Source organism: Pipistrellus kuhlii, unplaced genomic scaffold (genome assembly GCF_014108245.1).
Source record: "Pipistrellus kuhlii isolate mPipKuh1 unplaced genomic scaffold, mPipKuh1.p scaffold_m20_p_9, whole genome shotgun sequence".
NCBI lineage: Eukaryota > Metazoa > Chordata > Mammalia > Chiroptera > Vespertilionidae > Pipistrellus > Pipistrellus kuhlii.
In genome coordinates, this window is record NW_023425595.1 from 30,295,906 (window position 1) to 30,317,788 (window position 21,883).

The following is a 21,883-nucleotide window of genomic DNA, read 5'->3' on the forward strand; positions in this document are numbered from 1 at the left end:
AACCAGTTGATATGTCTCTCTGACATTCATGTTTCTCTTTGTCTTTCCACCCCTTCTCCCTCATCTTCACTGTCTCTAAAAAAAATTTTTTTTAAACGGAGAAACATCGATGTGAGAGAGATACATCAACTGGTTGCCTCCAGCACCTGTCCGGATCAGAGGCAGGAAGCAAAACTGAAACCCAAGTATATGTCCTTGACCAGGAATAAAAACTGAGACCCTTCCATGCATGGGCTGACACTCTAACCATTATACACACCGGGCTGTGTCAATAGCTTTTAGGGTTAATCATCCTTAGCACACGCTCTCTTATCTGTTTTGTTCTAACCCCATAGATTATAGGGTTGAGAGCAGGAGGAATAATCACGTACAGATTGGCCAGAAGTATGTGGATGTAATGAGGAATGTTATGACCAAAGCGATGTGTCATGAAGGAGAAAAAGGCAGGCAGGTAGAATGCTAACATGACACAGACGTGGGAGCCACATGTGCTGAGAGCCTTGCGCCGGGCATCCCAGGATGGGAGATGGAAGACTGCCCGGAGGATTTAAACATAGGAAAATCCAATTATAGAAAGGTCAATGTAGCCCACTGAGAAAGCAATCAAGCCATAGATAACATTGACCCTAATACTGGCACAAGCCAATTTTGCTAAGCCCATGTGTTCACAGTAGGTGTGAGGGATAATGTGCACACCACAGAATGGTAATCTCAGGATGAGAAATATAAACGGAGTCACAAACACCAAAGTCCTGACTATGATGACTAGGCCTAAGATGGCTATCACCTTATTGGTGAGGATTAGGCTATATTGGAGGGGGTTGCTGATGGCAATATAGCGATCTATGGCCATAACCGTCAGCACCACGGACTCCAGGCTAGTGCATGTATGGATAATGTACATTTGTGCGACGCAAGCACCAAATACAATGTCCCTAAGGTTGAACCAGAAAATACCCAGCATCTTGGGGATGGTGGCTGTGGACAAGCCAAGATCAGTGCAGGCCAACATGGCCAAGAAGTAAAACATAGGTTGGTGGAGGCTGCGTTCAGTCTGGATCACAAAGAGGATAGTGACGTTCCCCAGGAGGGCTATTAGATACATTGCAAAGAGGGGGAAGCCGATCCAGATGTGCACATCTTCCAGCCCTGGAATGCCCATCAGAAGGAAGGAAGGAGGGTGGAACTGGGTATTGTTGGTATGCAGCATATCAGTGCGAATTGGTTACAGATGCATTTCTTGCAGGAGTTTTCTTTCTTCCAGCGAGAAAACCTAACCTCCGTTATAGCATGATGCCTATTTTCTGGAGAAACAGAAAAGCCATTCTTTAATTCCATAATACAGCAGAGGAGACCTAGAGAGGGAAGAGGGGCCACAGTTAAAGAGACACTCTCACTTCAGAGTATTTGCTTCACCTACGTAGACAACCATGCAGAAAAGATTCAAACACAACAACTCTGCACTTCTCATGTCTTTCTTCCCTTCACTCTCTAAGGAAAAATCTGTGTACTGCATTAAATTCACAAATATCTGTTGTTAATTATATATGTTAATCGGGAAGTTAAGCAGAAATAAGATGGTGTGTGTGTGTGGGTGTGTGTTTGTGTGGCATGTGTGTGCAAAATATCACTGGACTGGAATTGAGGTAGAGATAATGACTCGGCTGGTCTGGTGGTTCAAGGGAATGATATATTCTTGCAAAGTATAAAAAATTAAAAAAAAAATCTATGTGGGAGAGAACCCAGCAAAGGTGAAGGACTGGATAGTTGGTGTTTGGATCTGAGTTGAGAAATGGAATTAAGACATTTAGACACATTAGGAGACTATTATATAATTACAGAAAAAGCAATTTCTCTTAGCACTTTGAAGTCTTAGTTCCTGGGGAATGCTTTCCTGAGGAAGTGCTAACTAACTTGATAGCTGATGGATGAGCATTCACTAAGAAGTGGAAGAGGGAATTGAGCAGAGAAAATATTGCTAGTAAATAGGAACAGAGGATGCAGACTGTGTGATGGGATATATAGGTCCATGTAGTGGATTTTAAGGAGTTTTATCTTCATCCTAGAAACAATGGGAAGAAACTGGGATTTTAAGCCTCAGTGTAGCATGATCGAATTTGCATTTCAAAAATATCACTCTGGTTCCACTGTTAAAAATTATTAAAGGCAGCATGTGCATTTATAGTCAGATCAGTTAGGTCCATGGTCGGCAAACTGCAACTCGAGAGCCACATGCGGCTCTTTGCCCCCTTGAGGGTGGCTCTTCCACAAAACACCATGGCCTGGACTAGTCTATTTTGAAAAAGTGGCATTAGAAAAAAAATTAAGTTTAAAAAATTTGGCTCTCAAAAGAAATTTCAGTCGTTGTACTGTTGATATTTGGCTCTGTTGACTAATGAGTTTACCGACCACTGAGTCAGGTTATCACAGATGTCCAGGTTGAAGACAATGTTATCTTGTGCCATGTTGTTAGTGACTGCTTGGAGCAGGTCAACTTTCTAAGTGTTTAATAGTATTAGTCTTCAGAATAGCTACAAAACCTATTTTTCTTCCCCTTCACCACTAATGTGTTAAGATGTTTATAATCTTTTATCTAACTTTTCCCTATAATTATTTCCTCTTCGCCAATAGACCTCTCAGTGCTTTTCCTTCAGAAAACATGTGACTGATCACTACAAAGTGGGGCAACAGCAGGTTTATAGTACACAGAACAGTTTATTCTTGTAGTGTTATTTATTAATTATTGTATTATTTTTCCATTTGAATAACTCTAGACTTATCTTTTCCCCACCCTGTATAACCCCACTAATAAAATGTGGTTAAGTAGCAGTGATTCACACCCTAAGGTTTTTTTTTTTTTTTATTTTTATGTGTAATAAGCTTGTCCATGTATATTTTCTTTTTTTAAAAAAATATACTTTTTAACTGATTTCAGAGAGGAAGGGGGAGGAAGAGAGAGACAGAAACAAACATCAGTGATAAGAAGGAATCATTGCTCAGCTGCCTCCTGCATGCCCCACACTGGGGTTCGAGCCCCTAACTGGGACATTACCCTGACTGGGAATCAAACTGTGACATCTTGGTTTATAGGGTGACACTCAACCACTGAATCATGCTGGCTGGGCAACAACCAATTCTTCATGTATATTTTCCAAGTTTGCCTTTACCAGGGGATTCTGTGCAGAACTGCGGAGGGGAGTTGAGGACTGACACGTAGCTTGAGAAGTCCTCTGTTAATTCCTTGTGGAAGCACTTGGGGTGGGCAGGGAGGGTGGAGGTTATTAACATGTCTTGATTTCTTATATTGTGACTGCTTCCAGTTACTTACATTTTATTCCTTCTATATTGAGGATCCTATACAAACTTACCACCACTACAGCTCTCTGTCCTCATCTGTTATATTACAGAAGTTTCCAGTTATTAATCTTTAATTCATATGACAAATAGTTATAGAGTACTTACTATCTTCCAAGTACTGGTCCAACTGCAGGCAAGCAGCAAGGACTGAGTCAAAGTCCATAACCTCGTGAAGCCGAGAGTCTAGTCACATGCTAGTGTTTTGATTTTGAACTTACACATACTAATTATTTCCTTTTTTAATAGCCTTCACAGGGAAACATTTATAAAGGTGCTTTGGTATTCTAAATATACTACAAATACAGAATTCTTCTAGTCAATAAACTTGTTGTCATTGGCCAAATGTATTGTCTATCTAGGTCACTGCTTCTGTGGTCACCACTATCATTACTATGGCCGTGGGTAAGGCAGTCCTCTTTACCGTTTGCTGGTTTAGTCATATTTTAATGTTTAATAAACTCTCCCATGTGTGTTTTCTAAGTTTACTTTTACCACAGATCTCTGAGGCTTTCCCTTCCTCTCCCTTTCTGAACCTCTCTCTTCCCTTTCAGACACTCAGTTCCTGAGGTAAAGTGATCTTCTACCAGCGACAGGTTTCTATTCTTTGTAGCAAAAATGGTAAGCTCTTTAACCAGGTTCCCAATCTTCCCATCTCTCAACCCTTTATTTCCTGTTTTAAATATACTGTAACTTTCTCCCACTGGGTGAGTGTGCCCAGTGTGAGAAGTTCTCCTCTGAGGTGACAAAAGAGAAAAAGCTAGGGAAGAAAAAAACCCCATTTGTGCTCGCTAATAAGAGTTAGCATTGGTATTTCCCCCTCGTGTTTGCAAACAACATTCTTTATTCATATATATGCATCGTCATGGGTGTTCCTGGGTTTGTTGATAGCTGTTTATTTAGCACAGTGAGTGTTTTACTGTGTGGTTCTGTGTTAGCAAATGACGTGCAATAATGAATCCAGTTATTGTCAACATTATTTCTTTCTCTTTTGCTACGCTGCTTTGGGATGGCCCTCTCTAAATACTCTTTTTTTTTTTTTTAACATAATATTCTTTATTAAATAGGGAAAATTAAATGCTTTCAAAAGAGTAAGAGTAAGGTTTTGGGAAAAGGAATCCTATTTCACTACTGGTAGGAACATAAATGAATATAAGCTTTCTAGCAGTTTGGCATATGTAATAAAATGTTTATATTCTGAAAATATACTATTTTAACTATTAACTCTACTTTTAAAAAATGAATAGTACCCCAAAATATTTTCAAAGACATTTATAGTAGCAAATTTTTTAGTAGCAAAAATAGAGTTTTGATTAAATAAATGTTAGGAACTAAAATACTAATGCAACTATTAGAATAATATTTTAGAATTTTTTTAAATTATTTTTTTATTTTTTTGTTGTTGAATCACAGGAGCTCCATCACTCACACAAACCACTTCAGTTACTTTCACTGTGAACATTCTTTCAGCATAACCAGGAGCTGACTCACTTACCTCTGCCCAGCATCTGAGAAATGGTTTGCGAAGAACTGAATGCCTCAGACTGCAACCTGAGTGTGATTGCATCCTCAATAACCAGGGCCAAGGAGTTATACTGAACTCTACTCCACTGGGAAGGGTCCCCACGCAGTGAGTTGTGTGCCTGGGAATTGGGTAATGGGTCAGAAAAATTTCATATTCCTGAGGATCAAGCTCTATGATTCTGGTCAGAGATACCTTCTGGTTATAGGTGATTCGGAATTTGCATCCTGCAGCAAGTACCCTCTCCAAATAAGTCTCAGGAGTCTAAACAGTCAGAGGCATACTGGCCAACACTTTAAATCTCAATATGGTATCAGGTGAATAGTAATTTATGAAAGGCAGGCAGTGAACACAGGACAAGGGAAAATAGAAAAATGCCACGATCTCCTCAGAAATATATGTATACTTAGTAAATGGCAGAGCCAGAATTCTAATGTAAGTTTCCAAATCCTGAGCTATCCTAAGAATTGCATTCAATAATTTGTTGTGAGAATATGATGCTTTGAATACTATGTATAATATTAATAGAAACATAAAAATAAGTATAATTGCACAAAGGAAAACCAGCTTATCAGACATACTAAAACATGACTTCTTTTGTCCACTTATTTGTTCTGTGACCTTGGTCAATTTAATTTGCCATTCAAAGCCTTGAATTTCTTACAGGCAAAATGAGAAAAATCACATAGACTTATAGGATTGTTTTAGTGATATAATAGGATAATGCCTAGAAAGTAACCAGCAACTGTTTATTACAAATTAATTAATAAACAAATATCTTTCTTGTGATAATAGCTGAGCGATGTTGAACATATATCTTAACTTCTCTGAGGCTTATGTTACCCCTATAGATTCAAAAGGCTAATGAAAATGACCATACACATTTCACATGTGTGTCCCCCCCATTAAGTGAGATAATGAATTTAACTAAAATAGCAACATTTGAAAACAGATCCAAGCTATTATTAAAATGGATATAACATTTATTACTTATATAAAATAGATGTGCTTTTTTTGGTGTTGATTTTGAATAGAAAAACTCAAGTTTTTTTTTTTTTTTAGTTCACTAGATTGCTCATATAAACAATTTATTTAAGAAATGTATTTAATTTGACCACTAGATGTCAGTAATGCTCATATGACAAGCAAATATTCCTTGACCCAACCTACATTTACTAAGCTGCCATGAGTTACCGTATTTTTCGGACCATAAGACACACCAGTTTTTAGAGAAGGGAAATGAAGAAAAAAAGATTCTGAAACAAATAGTGTCCTAAAATATTTTATGTGCATTAAAACCCAACATCACAGTCATAAACACATGTAATCAACCCTGTAAAGTAAACAGCAGCATTTAGAACCATTTTAGAGCCGGGCAAGCACACAGAGACCACACAGAGCTGGGCAAGTAAAAAAACTTTTTTTTAAAGTATATGTGTAGGCTATATTTGGACCATAAGACGCAGGGACTTTTTCCCCCCACTTCTGGGGGGGAAAAAAGTGCGTCTTATGGTCCAAAAAATACGGTAGATAACACACTAATTAAGTGCTCAGTAATATAAGCCAAATCAATACAAGTGTGCTTATCATTTTATGTAATGGTCAAATCAACTACATTCTTGAACAAATAACAAAAGATCTCATGTGAACTATCAGGATGGCTAACTTAAAGTTTTCAAGATATTTTACATATATATCTTTACGTGTATAACTCCAAAGTTAATAACTATCTTCTCTTCAGGGAGCCTTGATTTGTTTTGTAATAAATGAATTTAAAGAAAAAAAAAGTAATACCTCTTAATACCTCTTCTTAATTATTTATAATACGAGAGGCCTGGTGCTTAAAATTCATGCACTCCGGTCAGGGGGTCTCCCTCAGCCCAGCCTGCCCCCTCTCACAGTCCAGGAGCCCTCAGGGGGTATCTGCTGATGGCTTAGGCCCGGACATCCAGCATTCGGACGTCCGGCAGTCAGACATCCTTAGGGCTGCCATGGGGGCAGGAGAGGCTGCTGCATTTGCCTGCCATGAGTCAGGCTTCCGGCTGAGAGGCGTTTCCCCTGTGTGAGAGTACTGACCCAGGGGGCAGCTCCTGTGCTGAGCGTCTCCCCCCTGGTGGTGAGTGTGCATCATAGCGACCAGTCATTTTGCAGTTTGGCCGATTTGCAAATTAGCCCTTTATTACATAGGATTCTCTACAAAATCTGATATATCTGTCTATACATTTTTATATCAATGTTTTTGAATTTCATTATTAGTTAAAGCTTTAGGAAGCTCAATATTTTCCTCAATACCCATAAATCATATAAAAATACTCCTGTCATACCAGTTTTTCCCCCCTTTATCCTACTTTGGGCCTTAGAGAGAGAATACTCTAAAATTATGTGGCACTATCTAGGGATACAAACATAGAACATGGATGGCAATTACATGATTATTTTATTCCTTTTTTTAAAAAAAATTAAATCCCCAAGGAAAACATGCTAGTTTTGATTTCAAAGTATATTCATCTACATTATTTTTAAAAAATAAGTATTATTTTAGGTAACTGTCTAACATCATAAAAAGAAATTTAAATATCTTCTAAGGGTACTATGTGAACAAAAAGAGAGAAAGTAAGGTGAATAATTAGTAGGCAGCTGTGGCTTTAGTCTCATTACATGTCTTTTCCCACTGCACTACCACTGTATATTATGCCTGGGACCAATATTTTTGTGAGGTCACTGACCATTTGACTAAAAAAAATGTATTACAAAATTCATGGACCTATTTGATATATAATAATTTATTAATGAAAACTTAGACTAATGGGTAAAAATAATTATATATTTGATTGTTATTCAACCTCTGTACATAAAGATTCTTTCTAGTGTTCAGGCATTTTCCCTTTTCTGTTCAGTCTCATAAACCATCTATTTATATTTTTTTATTGTCAAAATAGACCATTTCTGGACATTTCAATTCTCCTGCTACAATAACACTGTAACTACTTACAATAGCTTTTCAAAACAATATAAATTATCTCACTTTTTATTTAATCCTATATAAATAGCATTTCCAAATTCTATTTATTCATTAGGTTAGTGTTCTTTCAAAGTCTAAACTGATCTAGAGAGAAACTATATAGAGAAATGGGGTGAGTTCACACCCTTTTCCACCAGCCATTCTCTTTCCCATTCTCTTGCCTCTTGAATATCTTCCTTTTCCATTTGTGCAGTTACATGGGGGTGGGTGAACAGAGTGGACAGCAAATTAGCTTTGCTCTATCTGTCAATCCCAAACCACTTTCAATAAAAATGAAAAATCTGGCCTCTATGATCCAATATAAGAGAAAATTTAAGACAATGCTTAGATTAACTATAGGTAGTATGTGGATATATTTCCCCACTCTTTACAAATATTATTTCTGTACAAATATCTTTACAACCCGCTCTCTGATTTGCTTGGTTCTGATTCCATAAATGACCGGATTAAGAGCAGGTGGGACAACCACATATACATTAGCCAAAAGAATGTGGATATAATGTGGAATGTTTTTTACCAAAGCGGTGTGTCATAAAAGAAAAAAATGCTGGTGTATAAAAGCACAGCATGACACAGACATGTGAACCACAGGTATTGAGAGCCTTTAGTTGGGCTTCCTGAGAGGGAAGGCGGAAAACAGCTTAAGCACATAAGAAGAGGCAATCAGGATCACATCTACGATGATATTAGAAATCGCCATTAGCCCGTAGATAATGTTGACCTTGATGGGTGCACAGGCCAACCTGGGCAAGACCCATGTGCTCACAGTGTGTGTGAGGGATGACGTAATGTCCACAGAAGGGCAGCCTCAGAATGAGAAACCAAATGGAGGCACAAGGAGTAAATTTCTTCCCACAACAACAGAGAATAGGATGCTGATCTTTTTATTGGTGAGGATCATTGTGTGCTGGAGAGGGTTGCAGATGGCTACAAAGCGGTCATAAGTCATGGCTACCAGTAGAACTGTCTCCATGCCTGTAAACGTGTATAAAGAACATCTGAGCCAGGCAACTCCCAAAGCTGATTTCTTGGAGGTTGAACCAGAAGATACCCAGCATTTTGGGGATGGTAGATGTAGAGAGACCCAGGTCAATCATAGACAACATGGCCAGGAAGTAGAACATGGACTGGTGGAGACTATGCTCAGTCTTGATCACAAAGAGAATGGTGATGTTCCCCACTAGGGCGATCAGGTACACAATACAGAATGGGAAAGCGATCCATATATGCACAGTTTCTAGTCCTGATATTCCTAGCAGGAGAAAGAAGTGGGGATGGAACTGGGTATCATTGAAAGAAGACATTCTCTTAGCAAGTGTCATTGAATTCCTGGTATGAAGTAGGATCTCACTTTCTTTAAGGTATTTTCTTGTCAAGATCCTGGAAAGATGAAAAGACCTCTAACCAGTATGCTGGAAAGAATGGTAGAAGCAATTAAATTTACAAACATTAGAGATCCTCTTTTTTTTCCAGAGGATAGTTGGTCAATTTTCTCAATATACTGTACATTATAGGCAATATGTCCATGGCTTTATTTTTTTCTAATATCTGAGATATTGAAGGAATTGTGAATATTTCAAAAAGTAGGGTATACTTACATTTCCGTTCATTCCTTTTTAAAAGTGTCCATTGGTTACTTTTGGGAAATTACTATACACAGTGGTTCTCAAAGACAGTGTGGTATTAAAGAATCCTAAATCTAAAAGGGGGGAAAGAAAGAAATGGAAGATAGCTATAATACTATCAACAATAAAAATATATTTTAAAAAATGAATCCTAAGTCTAAATGAGAATAATTGACTTATACCATTGTCTATGTTTTGATATAGTATAAATGTAGGGATTTACCTCATGGATATGATATGTTCATATAACATAAAGAAGGTTGCTATTTTTGATGCTTCTTAATCTTATGGAATGGCTTGGTTTTTAATCCCATATTTCCAGACTTCTGTTTATTCTGTGATTCCTAGATGGTCTTCCAGTAAATTATCCTTGGTTTATCAGTTAAATCATGTCCTTCTTTATTACAACCTATAACACCAACAATTAACATACAAAAATCATACCTATTTACTGAAATTATGCTTTTATTTGGGTATGAATAGATAAAATATCTAGCAAATTTAAGTGACACTGAAATTAAAATTTTGTGAATCTTCCTCAACTCCCCAAAGTAACAAAGAAAATTATTGTAATTTTTGTGTGTGTCTAGGATTTTGTACAACTCTGCAGCATCTAACATGATATGACTTAATTTATGTATTTACCTATTGTCTACTAACAAAAATGTTGCTATTGGGGGGCAAAGAACCAGGAGATATTCATTTTTATATCCCCCAAACTGCCATATGATGATATGATGTCCTTTTTTTTTTTTTTTTTTTTTAGAATTTAGCTTTTGAATAGAATCAGGATTTGTATAGTATGTGTATACATGTGTGAGTATGTGTGTAAATCAGGGGAAAGGAGGAAGAGAAGGAAAGAAAGAGAGAGGGGGGGAGAAAGAGAGAGAGAGGGAGACAGAGGGAAGAAGAAGAAGAAGAAGAAGAAGAAGAAGAAGAAGAAGAAGAAGAAGAAGAAGAAGGAGAAGAAGAAGCAGCAGAAGAAGAAGGAGAAGAAGGAGGAGGAGGAGAAGAAGAAGAAGAAGAAGAAGAAGAAGAAGAGAGAGAGAGAGAGAGAGAGAGAGAGAGAGAGAGAGAGAGAGAGAGAAGTTTTATTATGTATGTGATCGCATATACCTTTGCCAGGTAGTTATTGCACAGTAGAAATAGAAATGCCCAGGCAAGGGAGTTAAAAGTCCTCTATTCCACACAGAGGTATAAGAAGAGCATCTCTGGTACCCAAAGAAGCTGGAGAGAAAACCGTCAATGTGCTTGCCAGTATTTAGGGAAGGAATCAGGCTGATAGATTAGAAGGCTTGTAGAAATTTACTTGGAAGAGTATGAGGAAACAGGATAATAACATCAAGAGACACAGAGTCCAGAGTCAGCCTCAGTTTTATGGTGGCTATTTCTCAACAACATTTTATTAGCTGAGGAGAATTTCCAGGGCAGTGGCCAAGGATACTCTACTCTCACAGTGGAGTTCAAAATCAACAGGACATCCACCCTCTCACAGTTTGGGTTAGAATGCTTGTTTTCTTGCTGCTGCAGCTGAGTGCCACAAACAATGGCAAACGGCCAGGCCAATAAGCTCAAGGGTCATTCCTGGAGGGTGATGCAATAGTTTATCTTTTTCTCGATATGCAAATGGACAAAGAGCTCAGTCCCAGGGTTCATTTCAAAAGCTCAATTGATAATAGTTAGAGATGTTTCCCATTTAGTGCCCACCTACAGTGAATTCATTGAAGCCGTAATTTTTCCTTTATCTACTAGCTCTTTCTCCCACTGACTCTTCCCTGTAGCATTTCATCTCCCCTACCCATGCATCCTTACCTTTCTAATATTTCCTCTTCCAGTCCTCTCTTTGAGCAATATCTCAACTGAAGCCCAGGTGCTTAAACATGGTGACTGGAGCCTCTGCTAACCTCCAGGTCCCAAGTTTGTCCTGTCACACAGAGAAAATCTTTATAGAGAAGTGGGGATATCCCTGTAGCTTTCAGACATAAACATGGGCTCATGGGTCATTAAGTTAATCTAACAATTTTTTAAAAATATATTTTATTGATTTTTCACAGAGAGGAAGAGAGAGGGATAGAGAGTTAAAAACATTGATGAGAGAAAATCATTGATCAGCTGCCTCTTGCACACCCACAACTGGGGATGCGCCCGCAACCAAGGTACATGCACTTGACCGGAATTGAACCCGGGATCTTTCAGTCCCCAGGCCAACGCTCTATCCACTGAGCCAAACCGGTCCCAGCTAATCTAACAATTTGTTCCTGCTGCATCTGCAGAAAACATCATCATACCAGATATAGCTTTGTAGCTCAGGGGAAAGGAAGTCTCATGAGCTGTTAGAGCAATATCCTGAAGGGAAAGGGATCTGTCTGAATGGAGGAAGATACTGATTCTACCCTCTTCAGAAGCCATGAAAATATTTGAAAACCAATTCTGACACCATGTAATCTGTTAAAATCCCTTCCTATGATCTCCATTTCTCTGTTGCATACAATAGGCTTTATATAGTAAAGTACATGCATCATTGTTGTCAAAACCTTGGAGGTGGGTAAAGGGGGAATTGGGGGACATTGTAATAGTGTCAACAATAAAAAAAAAAACTTTTAAGTTTTAATTCTACTTCATGATTCTTTAAAACATTGCCCTGTCTTTGATTTATATATATATATATATATATATATATATATATATATATATATATATAATCACTTCTGAAATAGCCAATGCTCTTTTCTACTTTCCATCAACTCTGCCTCAGTTACCAGGTCCTCCATGATGGTATTCTGTATGAATCAGCTAGATCTGATTTCTATGTCTTTTGTATTTTCATATCAGTGTGTACTACAATTATTACATGCACATTTCCCCCTTTGGTTTAGTGTTTCTGTTTTTCCCATTTTCCCCAAGTTTTTATTTTGGTAGAGTACACATAACATACAATTTACTATCTTAACCATTTTTAAGTGTATAGTTCAGAGGTATTAAGTATATTTATATTGTTGTACAACCATAACCACCATCCATTTCCAGAACTTTTTTTTTTGCTGTTTTTTTTTTTTTTTAATCCTCATCTGAGGATATTTTTTCTATTGATTTTTAAATAGAATGAATGGGAGAAGGGAAGAGAGAAAGAGGAGAAAGACAAATATCAATGTGAGAAAGACATGTTGATTCGTTGCCGCCCGCACTCACCCCAACCAGAGCCAGGTATCAAACCTGAAACTAGGTATGTGCCTTTGACTGGGAATTGAAACCTCAACCCTTCAGTCTGAGTTTTGATGCTCTATCCACTGAGCACACCAATCAGGGAAAAACTTTTTTATTTTATAAAAACTAAAACTCTATTCCCATTAAACTCTCCATGACCTCCTCCCCTTAGTTTCTGGCAACTGCCATTCTACTTTTTATTTTTTATTTATCTTCTCTTCCCTCAATTCCATAGCTTTTGGTAACCACAAATTCTACTCTCTGTTATTGTGTGTTTAGCCATTTTTTTTTTAAGATTCCATATAAAACCTTGAATATGCAATATGACTTTTTTAATTAAAAATTTTTTAAATTATATTTGATTTTTAATGTTATATAGGATTGGCAAAAGTAGGTTTACTTAGACTGACTGCACATACAATATAGTGGTCAGATATTGGTTTCTCTCCATGCTTCATATTTCAAAGGGACTAGTCTGAATTCAAAAACTGATTATTAGGAAACCTGAATTTATGACTGAAGCCATCCATGGCTCAAGATGAGGCATGTGGTTAAAAGCATAGCTACAGCAATAGTAAAAAGTCTATTTGGAACTAAATGAGTAGATGTTCAGTAAAGAAACTGGCATTGCCCAAAGAGTAGGTATGGCCTTTCCTATAGGCTTTTAGGAAGTATTGCCTATTCTAAGTCTTTATTTTTAAGAATAAAGACTATTCTTCTTAGTCTTTATTTTTCTTTCTCCCTTTTTTCACTACTTTCACTAACAAGTTTGATTTTTAGAGAGAGTGGAAGGGAGGGAGAGAAACATGGATGTGAGTGTGAGAAAGAAAATAGAGGGCTTATAGCCTAGATCAGTATCTAATTAAACAGTTATCTTACTTCCCCATTTTAACTGACTTGGGCAGAGTTGCAAAGCTCATCCCGAGGGGCCTGCCATAAGAAGATATATATATATCTCAAAACCTCCCCACATTGTAAGTTCAGGCTTTGGATCAAAGTCCCCTCAACTAGTAGCACTGTGTAATATGGGTTTTACTTCCCTGATTCCTCTGGTGCTGGCTGTTGCTTCTCCTGGGTCATTTGCCACAACAAGAGAGACACATTGATTGTTTGCCTCCTTCAGGCTCCATGACCTGGGGCCCAGATTAAGCCTGCAACTGAGATATGTGACCTTGACCAAAATTGAACCTGAGCCCCTTCAATCCTTGGGCAGTTGCTCTAATCACCGAGGAACCAAGTAGCTCAAGATTTTGTCAAATTTTTTTTTTTTTGCACCAATTGAGAGGATCATGTGGGGTTTTTTTTTTCCCTTTGTTTTATTAACATTGTATAATGCATCCATTGATTCTCTTATCTTTAACAAACCTTGTGTTCCTGGGCTTAATCACACTTGGTCATGGTGTATAATCTTTTGTAATATTGCTGTTGGATTTGGTTTGCTGGTATTTTGTTGATAATTTTTTATTTATATTCATAGAGATTTTCCCCTGTAGTTTTCTTACTAAAATAAGGTAAAAGAATTTATATGCATACTAGAGGCCCAATGCATAATTATTCATGCAAGAATGGGCTTTCCTTCCTCTGGCTGCTGGCACGACCTTTGCTCTGGCTCAGAGCCACCTTTCTACATTCCCATACTGCCCAGAGGCCCTGAGTGGCCACTTGGCACATGTGTATGCAAATTAACCTGCCATCTTTGTTGGGTTATACTCACTCCTAAATTGGCTGGTGGGTGTTGCAAAGGTACGGTCAGTTTGCATCTTTCTTTTTTATTATTGTAGATATGCATATCCCATGGACACAGACAACAATGTGGTGAAAGGCTGGGGTGGGGTGAGGGCAGAGTGGAGAAAGCAAAGGGAGGGAAATGAGGGGCATCTATTGAGAGGGCAGGGCGGAGTTATCCTCCATTCTGTAATTGAACCCTAGCCCTTACCCAACCAATCAGGGTTAGCCGAGGCAGTGACATCACCACTGACTGGAGTAAAACCCCTGGACTGGGAGAAATTCACTCTTCCGCCATGCTGCCGGCGTGAGTGGGACAGAACCCATGCTAGCATGGAAAAGGCTCTTTTGTTTATTGCATCGGACTCGGCTCTCTGGTGGTCCTTGGGGATCACGAAGTCTGGGTGTAACACTATAATGCTGTCAAGCAATAAAAAATAAATTTAAAAATGTACAGTCTGCAACATAACAATAAACCCTACTGTACATGTGAAATTACTTTTTGAATTGGCCATATATTTTCTGGCAGAATGAGCCACATTCTGTATTTTAATATTATTACCTAAGGTTAGCCAGAGGTGACATATTAGGAATTTCTCAGGTCTTCCCTGGGACCATGCATAGTCATTTATGTGTGAACGAAAGGAGCCACATGCTAACCTGACAAGCTCAGGGGAGGCCTGCCTGGCAGTCTTGCAAACTCAGAGACCTAAAATAACCACAAACGATGGTTTGAAAATTAAATATTTAACTTCAAACAGGTTATAGTGGGTAGTTATGTTCTAGATATTTTCCCCAACAAAGATCAACTTAGAGGCAAAAAGGCAAATACTGAGCCCATTTGCCTTTTTGCCTCTAAGATAACCTATCTGTCAGATGTCTGGTTAACTTGTAACTTCCTTTTTTTTTTTTTTTTTTTTTCCTGGAACCCCTAAGGCACAACCAAATGTGGTAGGCGCCAGGACAGATGCCTCAAAATCCTTCATTATCATGTTAATTGTTCCTACACTCACCTAAGTATGTATCCATTATTTTACTTTTTATCCAAGCCCAGGGGTTTCCCGCCCTTTGCTTTATCCCACCTCCTTAATCCATCACCAATGAATTTCATGTAACCCACCTATGTCCCTCCTTTGATTGCAATGTATAAAGAGAAATGTAACCTGCCATTCTTCTGAGCAATATCTCAATCCATTGAGGTTCTGCTGACATATGTTGACAGTTTGGCTCAAATAAACTCACTAAAATTCTTTACAGGTTTCAATGGTTTTTTCATTAACACATGTGTATAGCTTTCTAGTTTAGTAATATTTCAGAGCTTGGAAAAACTCTGTGTGGTCAATTCATTCCTCAATTTCACCTTTTAAGTTTTTTTGGTTAGTCTCTCCTTAGCTTCAAGAAGCTACAATGTTAAACAATTTCCATTGATTGTTTTGACTAATAGCCCAGGGAAAAGGTCATTCACAGTGAGTGAGTTTGAGTCAGGTCAAATAAAGATGCACCCTGTGGACAAAAGAAAGGCCATATGCTAACCTGACTAGCTCAGGGAAGACCTGCATGGAGGTTTTGCAAACGGTGGTTTTGCAAACTCAAAGACCTAAAGTAACTACAAAGGATGGTCTGAAGTTAAAACTTTAACTAAAAGCAGTTTATAGTGGGTAGTTAGGTCCTAGACCAGTATATTTCCTGGTAAAAGTCAATTTTTACCTTAAATGAGCCTATTGTCTTTTTGCATCTAAGATAACATCGTTGTGAAATGTCTGGGTAACTTGTAACTTCCTTTTTTCCAGACTCCTCAGGGCTTAGCCAAATACACTGGGGCTCCAGGACAGGGAAAATAAATTCCTTCATTGTTATTATAATCTTGTTAAGTGTTGACTATTAACAATCCTGCACCCACTTAAGTAAAAGAAGCATGTGTCCATCATTTTGCTTTTTATCCAATCCCAGAGGTTTTCCTGCTTTGCTTTCTCCTGCCTCCCTAATCTATAATATCACCAGTGGGTTTCATGTAACCCACTTATGTCTCCTTCTTTGATTGTAATGTATAAAACAAGGTGAAGAACTGCTGTTCTCCAGAGCATTATCCCAATATGTTGAGATTGTGCTTCTCGGCAGTTGTCGATAGTTTGGCTCAAATAAACTCACAAAATTTCTTTATGAGTTTGAATGTTTTTATGTTAACAATCCTGTGAGAGGGGATTTCCTGAGAGCTTCCAGATAGGTTAAATAATGACAATCCTCTGGGACTGTATCTTTAAGATACTATTAATTCCCATCCCAGAGGGAATGGGGTTGTGAAATATATATATATATAAATACCTTCTATTCAGCATAATAAATGACAGGCCCCAAGAAAATGCAAGGAACTTTTCTTAGATATTTAAAGACCAAGGTAAGTAACATTATGATTAGATTGTAAAAATAGCAAAAGGGTGTATGCTTATACCAAAATAGTATGGAGAAAAAATGAAAATAAGGTGAAGAGAAGATGCACACTCATAAGCTCTGAAGCTACACTTTGACCTCCGTGTACTTATATCTATGAGCTTATATAACCTCACACACAAAACAAGAGGGTGAAAGCTGATATGGAAGGAGATGCATCAATGTATCCTTTATCAATGTAGGGATTGTTTCTGACCCTGTATGCAGGTGCACAGAAGTGAATAACAAGGGGGCAAGGACTGGTTTTCTCTATTCTCCATAACTGTGTTAGGTATAGTAAAGGGAATCAATAAATGCTTTGAGTAACAAATTTATGAATAAGTGAATCATGAAGCATGACTCTGAAAGATAGACTTTTGTGAAAATAAGACCTAGCCCTGGTGGTGTGACTCAGTTGGTTGGAGAATCATCCCATACACCAAAAGGTGGTGGGTTCAATTCCTATTCAGGACACATACTAAGGTTGTGGTTCGGTCCCTGATGGGATGCCTGCGGGGTAGAGGAATGGATAAGTGGGGAGCCAATCAATGCTTCCTCTTATGTTAATGTTTCTCTCTCCCCCTCCCTTCTTGTCTTTAAAATCAACAACAATAAAAAAACAAACAAAAAATAAGATTTAGGGTTATAATGATGAAGTATCTGAGCAAGGGATGGCAGGATGGCCAGGAGATTACAGGCTAACCTGATGAGAAAGAAAGTGAATATTATGTCTTCTCCTTGTGATCATCAGTTGCAAGAAATGGAAATATGGATATTTGGTGGAGGTTGGTGGAATAGGTAGAGTGAAAAGATTCCACATTGAGGAAATGACTGCTGGATAGCTGGATATAATCCCGTATAGCAAGGAGTTAGGAGGTCAAATGTAGGGTTGGGATCCAGTCCTATTTTTGGATTCAGTAGAGAATGGGCAATGTATGAATATATATTGGAAAAACAGTATGCATTATAGAATGATTATTGATGGTTTCTTTATAAATGTTTGCCGACTGGAAATTATTTTCTCTCAGAGAGGAAGGAAGCACCAGTTTTCAAGCCTTCCTAGAAAATCCATAGAAATAAATGGAATGAGTTGATTTTCTTGGGATGTTTCTGCTGTATGAAGCACCAAGAGTGACCAAGAAACAAGACAAGAGCCTGGTCATCAATCTACTGAATTTCTGGATAAGTTCATAGAGAGGATGTCAGGTTCCCTTTTTATGTCTTGACTTGTCACTGTGCTTTTATTTTTACTTTGTCCTTGCTCTTCACTCCATCTAGAATACAATTTTCTTCCTTCTTTGGGTAAACAATTATTCTATGAGTCTTAGCATTATCCTAACCTCTTCCCTGGAATTTTTCTTGACTCATCTTTACACCTACAAAATTCTGCACATACCTCTACATAGCACTTGCAATACAATTTTCAAATTTCATTTTTAGAATTTTATCTTTCTTACTGCTCAGTCATATCCTTGAAGATATGTGACAAGTTTATTCAAAATTATATTCAAATTGCCAGACCTATGCTAATATTAGAGGGATCACCTCTACACTTAACTTATATAGTCTCACCTACTGAAAGGCAGAATACTATCTCCAACATTTTTACATTACAAAATTAAGAACTTTAGCTGTCTCCTCTCCAACTCTAGTAGTCCAAATTTATACACACACACACACACACACACACACACACACACACACACATGCATATACATAATATGTATATCCTGAGAATTTTCCAAACTAAAATTATCTCTCATTTTTGCTACTCTACATAGGTTTCCAATAGGCACAGTTAGAAAGGCATTTGCCTTGGTGTGAGTTTAAAGTAGGATGTACTTACTTTCAGATGCACTTATCTCTGATGGGAGTCTTTGAACTCTGAATTCCCCCAATATCCAAGTATTATTAAATTTGAATCAAAGCTTTCTGCCCAATTGCACACATCACATTCAACCACTTCCACACCTTCTTTTATGACTAGTTTTTATCAAATAAATTATACAGCAATGAACTTCTTCCTGTTTACTTCAAATGTTTAATTTTTTATAAGTAAGCTCAGAATTTCCACATAATATGGATGAGTACTATAACACAAAATTACTTGATAATTCCTCCTTCTATGTTACTATTAGGAAGACATCCATAAAGACATGGGAACTAGCCAAAACGGGTTTGGCTCAGAGGTAGAGCGTCAGCCTGAAGACTGAAAGGTCCCAGATTCGATTCTAGTCAAGGGCATGTACCTTGGTTGCGGACACATCACCAGTAGAGGGTGTACAAGAGATATATTTGGATGTTGCCTAGCCCAGAATATTGAGTCTTCCATCCCCCCAGCTGACTTATATCTGGACAGTTTTTTGTTTTTTTTTACAGGATGTGATTAGTTATATTCCATCTAAATTATAGGCTCTTCTATATTAAATTAATCTCTCAATTCATAACTGCAAAATATTCTTTGTCAAGTATCTCCTCTTGTTATTATCCATTTTCTAAATCTGATCGGTCATTTGTTTTTCAGAAACAAATTATTACATGAACTAAGTACTTTATTTTATAAAATATGACATTGAAATTGTTTGCTGTCACATCTTTTTTTTTATCAATTCATCTATTTTTGAACTTTTAAAATCGAGAACTTTTATGTGGCAGAACTTTTTTTCAGGCATATGAATAAACAAAGATAAATGCTTTATTATTGTACTATCTAAGTACAGACCATTCAGTATTTACAACACACTAAATGCATAAGTACATACATACATGCACATAGGAATATGAATTCCACATTTTGGGGGTTTTAGGTTCCCTAACAGGGAAATAGTTTATATGACTGATACCAAAGGAATCTTCATGCACAATAAGCAAAAATATATGGGATACTCTCAGATACCTAGACTGTGAAATTAATCTTTCCTTTTTTTGTTTTGTTCTGGCTATCCTTCAGAGTTAACATTTCCATTATGCAGAGGATATTCTTTCGTCTTCTTTATAGCAGACTTCTTTTTAAATTAGGAGAAATGGTAGCAGAGCAGGCTGGCTTTATTCCTGATACCATTTGATGCTCAGGAGAAGCTAGCAGAACATGAGGAGTCTATGTAATCCAGTCCTTTTAAAAAAAAAACTTCTAAAAATCCTCACCTGAGGATATGTTTACTTATTTTTAGAGAGAAAGGAAGGAAGAGAGTGAGAGAGTGAGGGAGGAAGAGAGAGAGAGAGAGAGAGAGAGAGAGAGAGGTGATGTGATGTGATGTGATGTGATGTGAGAGATAAACATTGATCGATTGCCTCCCATACATGCCCTAGGGATTGAACCTTCAACCTAGGTATGTGCCTGACCAAAAACTGAACCTACAACTTTTCTGGTACATGAACAATACTCCAACAAACTTAGCCACCAAACGAGGGCTCCTTCTATTTTTAAAAGAATGGAGATATAACTGACACATAATAGTATGTAAGTTCCAGTTGTAGAACATATTGATTTGATAAATTACAATATGATTGCTTCCATAGTTTTAGTGATTATTTCTATCACATCACATAATTGTCATTTCTTTTTTTGTGTGATCAGAACATATAAGAATTAGTCCCTCAACAATTTTGAAGTATATAACAGTGTCATTGATGAAATCTTTATTTAACATAATTTTTGAATAGGAACAAAAAGAGATTAAACTGTTCTTTTGTGTGTATTTTTTCCCTCCCGCAGGAATCTGGGCATATGGATGAGGAGCAGGAATCACTAACAGAAAGTCCATAATCATCTCTGATATGCACAGCACCTAACACTGGCAGGAAGGATGTCTATGCCTAATGACACTCGGTTCCATCCTTCCTCATTCCTCTTGATGGGCATCCCAGGGCTAGAGGACAGGCATGTCTGGATTGGATTCCCCTTTCTCTTTGTGTATCTTGTTGCCCTCCTGGGGAATGCTGCTGTCCTGTTCGTGATCCAGACTGAGCATAGTCTCCATGAGCCCATGTACTACTTCCTGGCCATGTTGGACACCATCGACCTGGGCCTGTCCACAGCTACCATCCCCAAAATGCTGGGGATTTTCTGGTTCAACCTCAGGAACATATCCTTTGACAGCTGCCTTTCCCAGATGTTCTTCATCCACTTCTTCACTGCTATGGAGAGCATTGTGTTGGTGGCCATGGCCTTTGACCGCTACATTGCCATTTGTAAACCCCTTCGATATACCATGATCCTCACCAGCAAAGTCATCAGCATTATTGCAGGCATTTCCATTCTGCGGAGCCTTTGCATGGTGGCCCCGCTGGTGTTTCTCCTCCTGAGGCTGCCCTTCTGTGGGCATCATATCATCCCTCATACCTACTGTGAGCACATGGGCATTGCCCGTCTGGCCTGTGCCAGCATCAAATTGAATATAATGTTTGGCCTTGGTGACATTTCTATCTTATTATTGGATGTGCTCTTAATTATTCTCTCTTATGTCAGGATTCTCTATGCAGTCTTTTGCCTGCCTTCCTGGGAGGCTCGACTCAAAGCCCTCAACACCTGTGGGTCTCATATTGGTGTTATCTTAGCCTTTTTCACACCTGCCTTTTTCTCCTTCTTGACACACCGCTTTGGCCATGATGTTCCCCAATATGTCCATATTCTCTTAGCCAATCTATATGTAGTTGTTCCACCAGCTCTCAATCCTGTAATCTATGGGGTCCGGACCAAGCAGATTAGGGAGCGAGTGCTGAGAATTTTATTCAAGACAGATAAATAAACAGTCAGAGATCTTGAAAGATTTAAATAGAATTCATGTTTCGTGCACTGTAAAATTATGCCAGAAGCCGATTCCAGCATGTCAGTGGGCTGAATCATTTGAGAATGGCAGGGGGCATTTCCCCAAACCTGAAAGAATGCACAAAATGATTGCTTGCTGCCAGACAGATAAGGGCATCTTAATCTACATATTATTGTCTCCTCCTGGCCAAACACCTGAACAGTCAGAGGTAATTTCCCAATCTGACAAGGGATTT

General features: G+C 38.0%; 2 protein-coding genes and 1 pseudogene across 2 annotated transcripts; 1 reads left to right on the forward strand and 2 right to left on the reverse strand.

The window, feature by feature from the left end:
- Positions 1-268: 268 nt before the first annotated feature.
- LOC118713076 (olfactory receptor 52E5-like) lies at positions 269-1,210 on the reverse strand. The gene is given in 1 exon segment (XM_036427438.2): positions 269-1,210. A coding segment is annotated over 1 exon segment (942 nt).
- Positions 1,211-8,274: 7,064 nt separating this feature from the next.
- Positions 8,275-9,208, reverse strand: LOC118712582 (annotated as a pseudogene).
- An 11,471-nt stretch (positions 9,209-20,679) lies between these two features.
- On the forward strand, positions 20,680-21,627 carry LOC118713206 (olfactory receptor 52E8-like). Its single transcript, XM_036427607.1, has one exon. It carries the CDS (start codon positions 20,686-20,688, stop codon positions 21,625-21,627), a length of 942 nt encoding a protein of 313 aa, XP_036283500.1. The 5' UTR covers positions 20,680-20,685.
- Positions 21,628-21,883: the final 256 nt, after the last annotated feature.

What these genes read in the sequence shown, in the direction of transcription:
- LOC118713206 (XM_036427607.1), top strand. Translation starts at nt 20,686, where the DNA reads ATGTCTATGCCTAATGACACTCGGTTCCATCCTTCCTCATTCCTCTTG.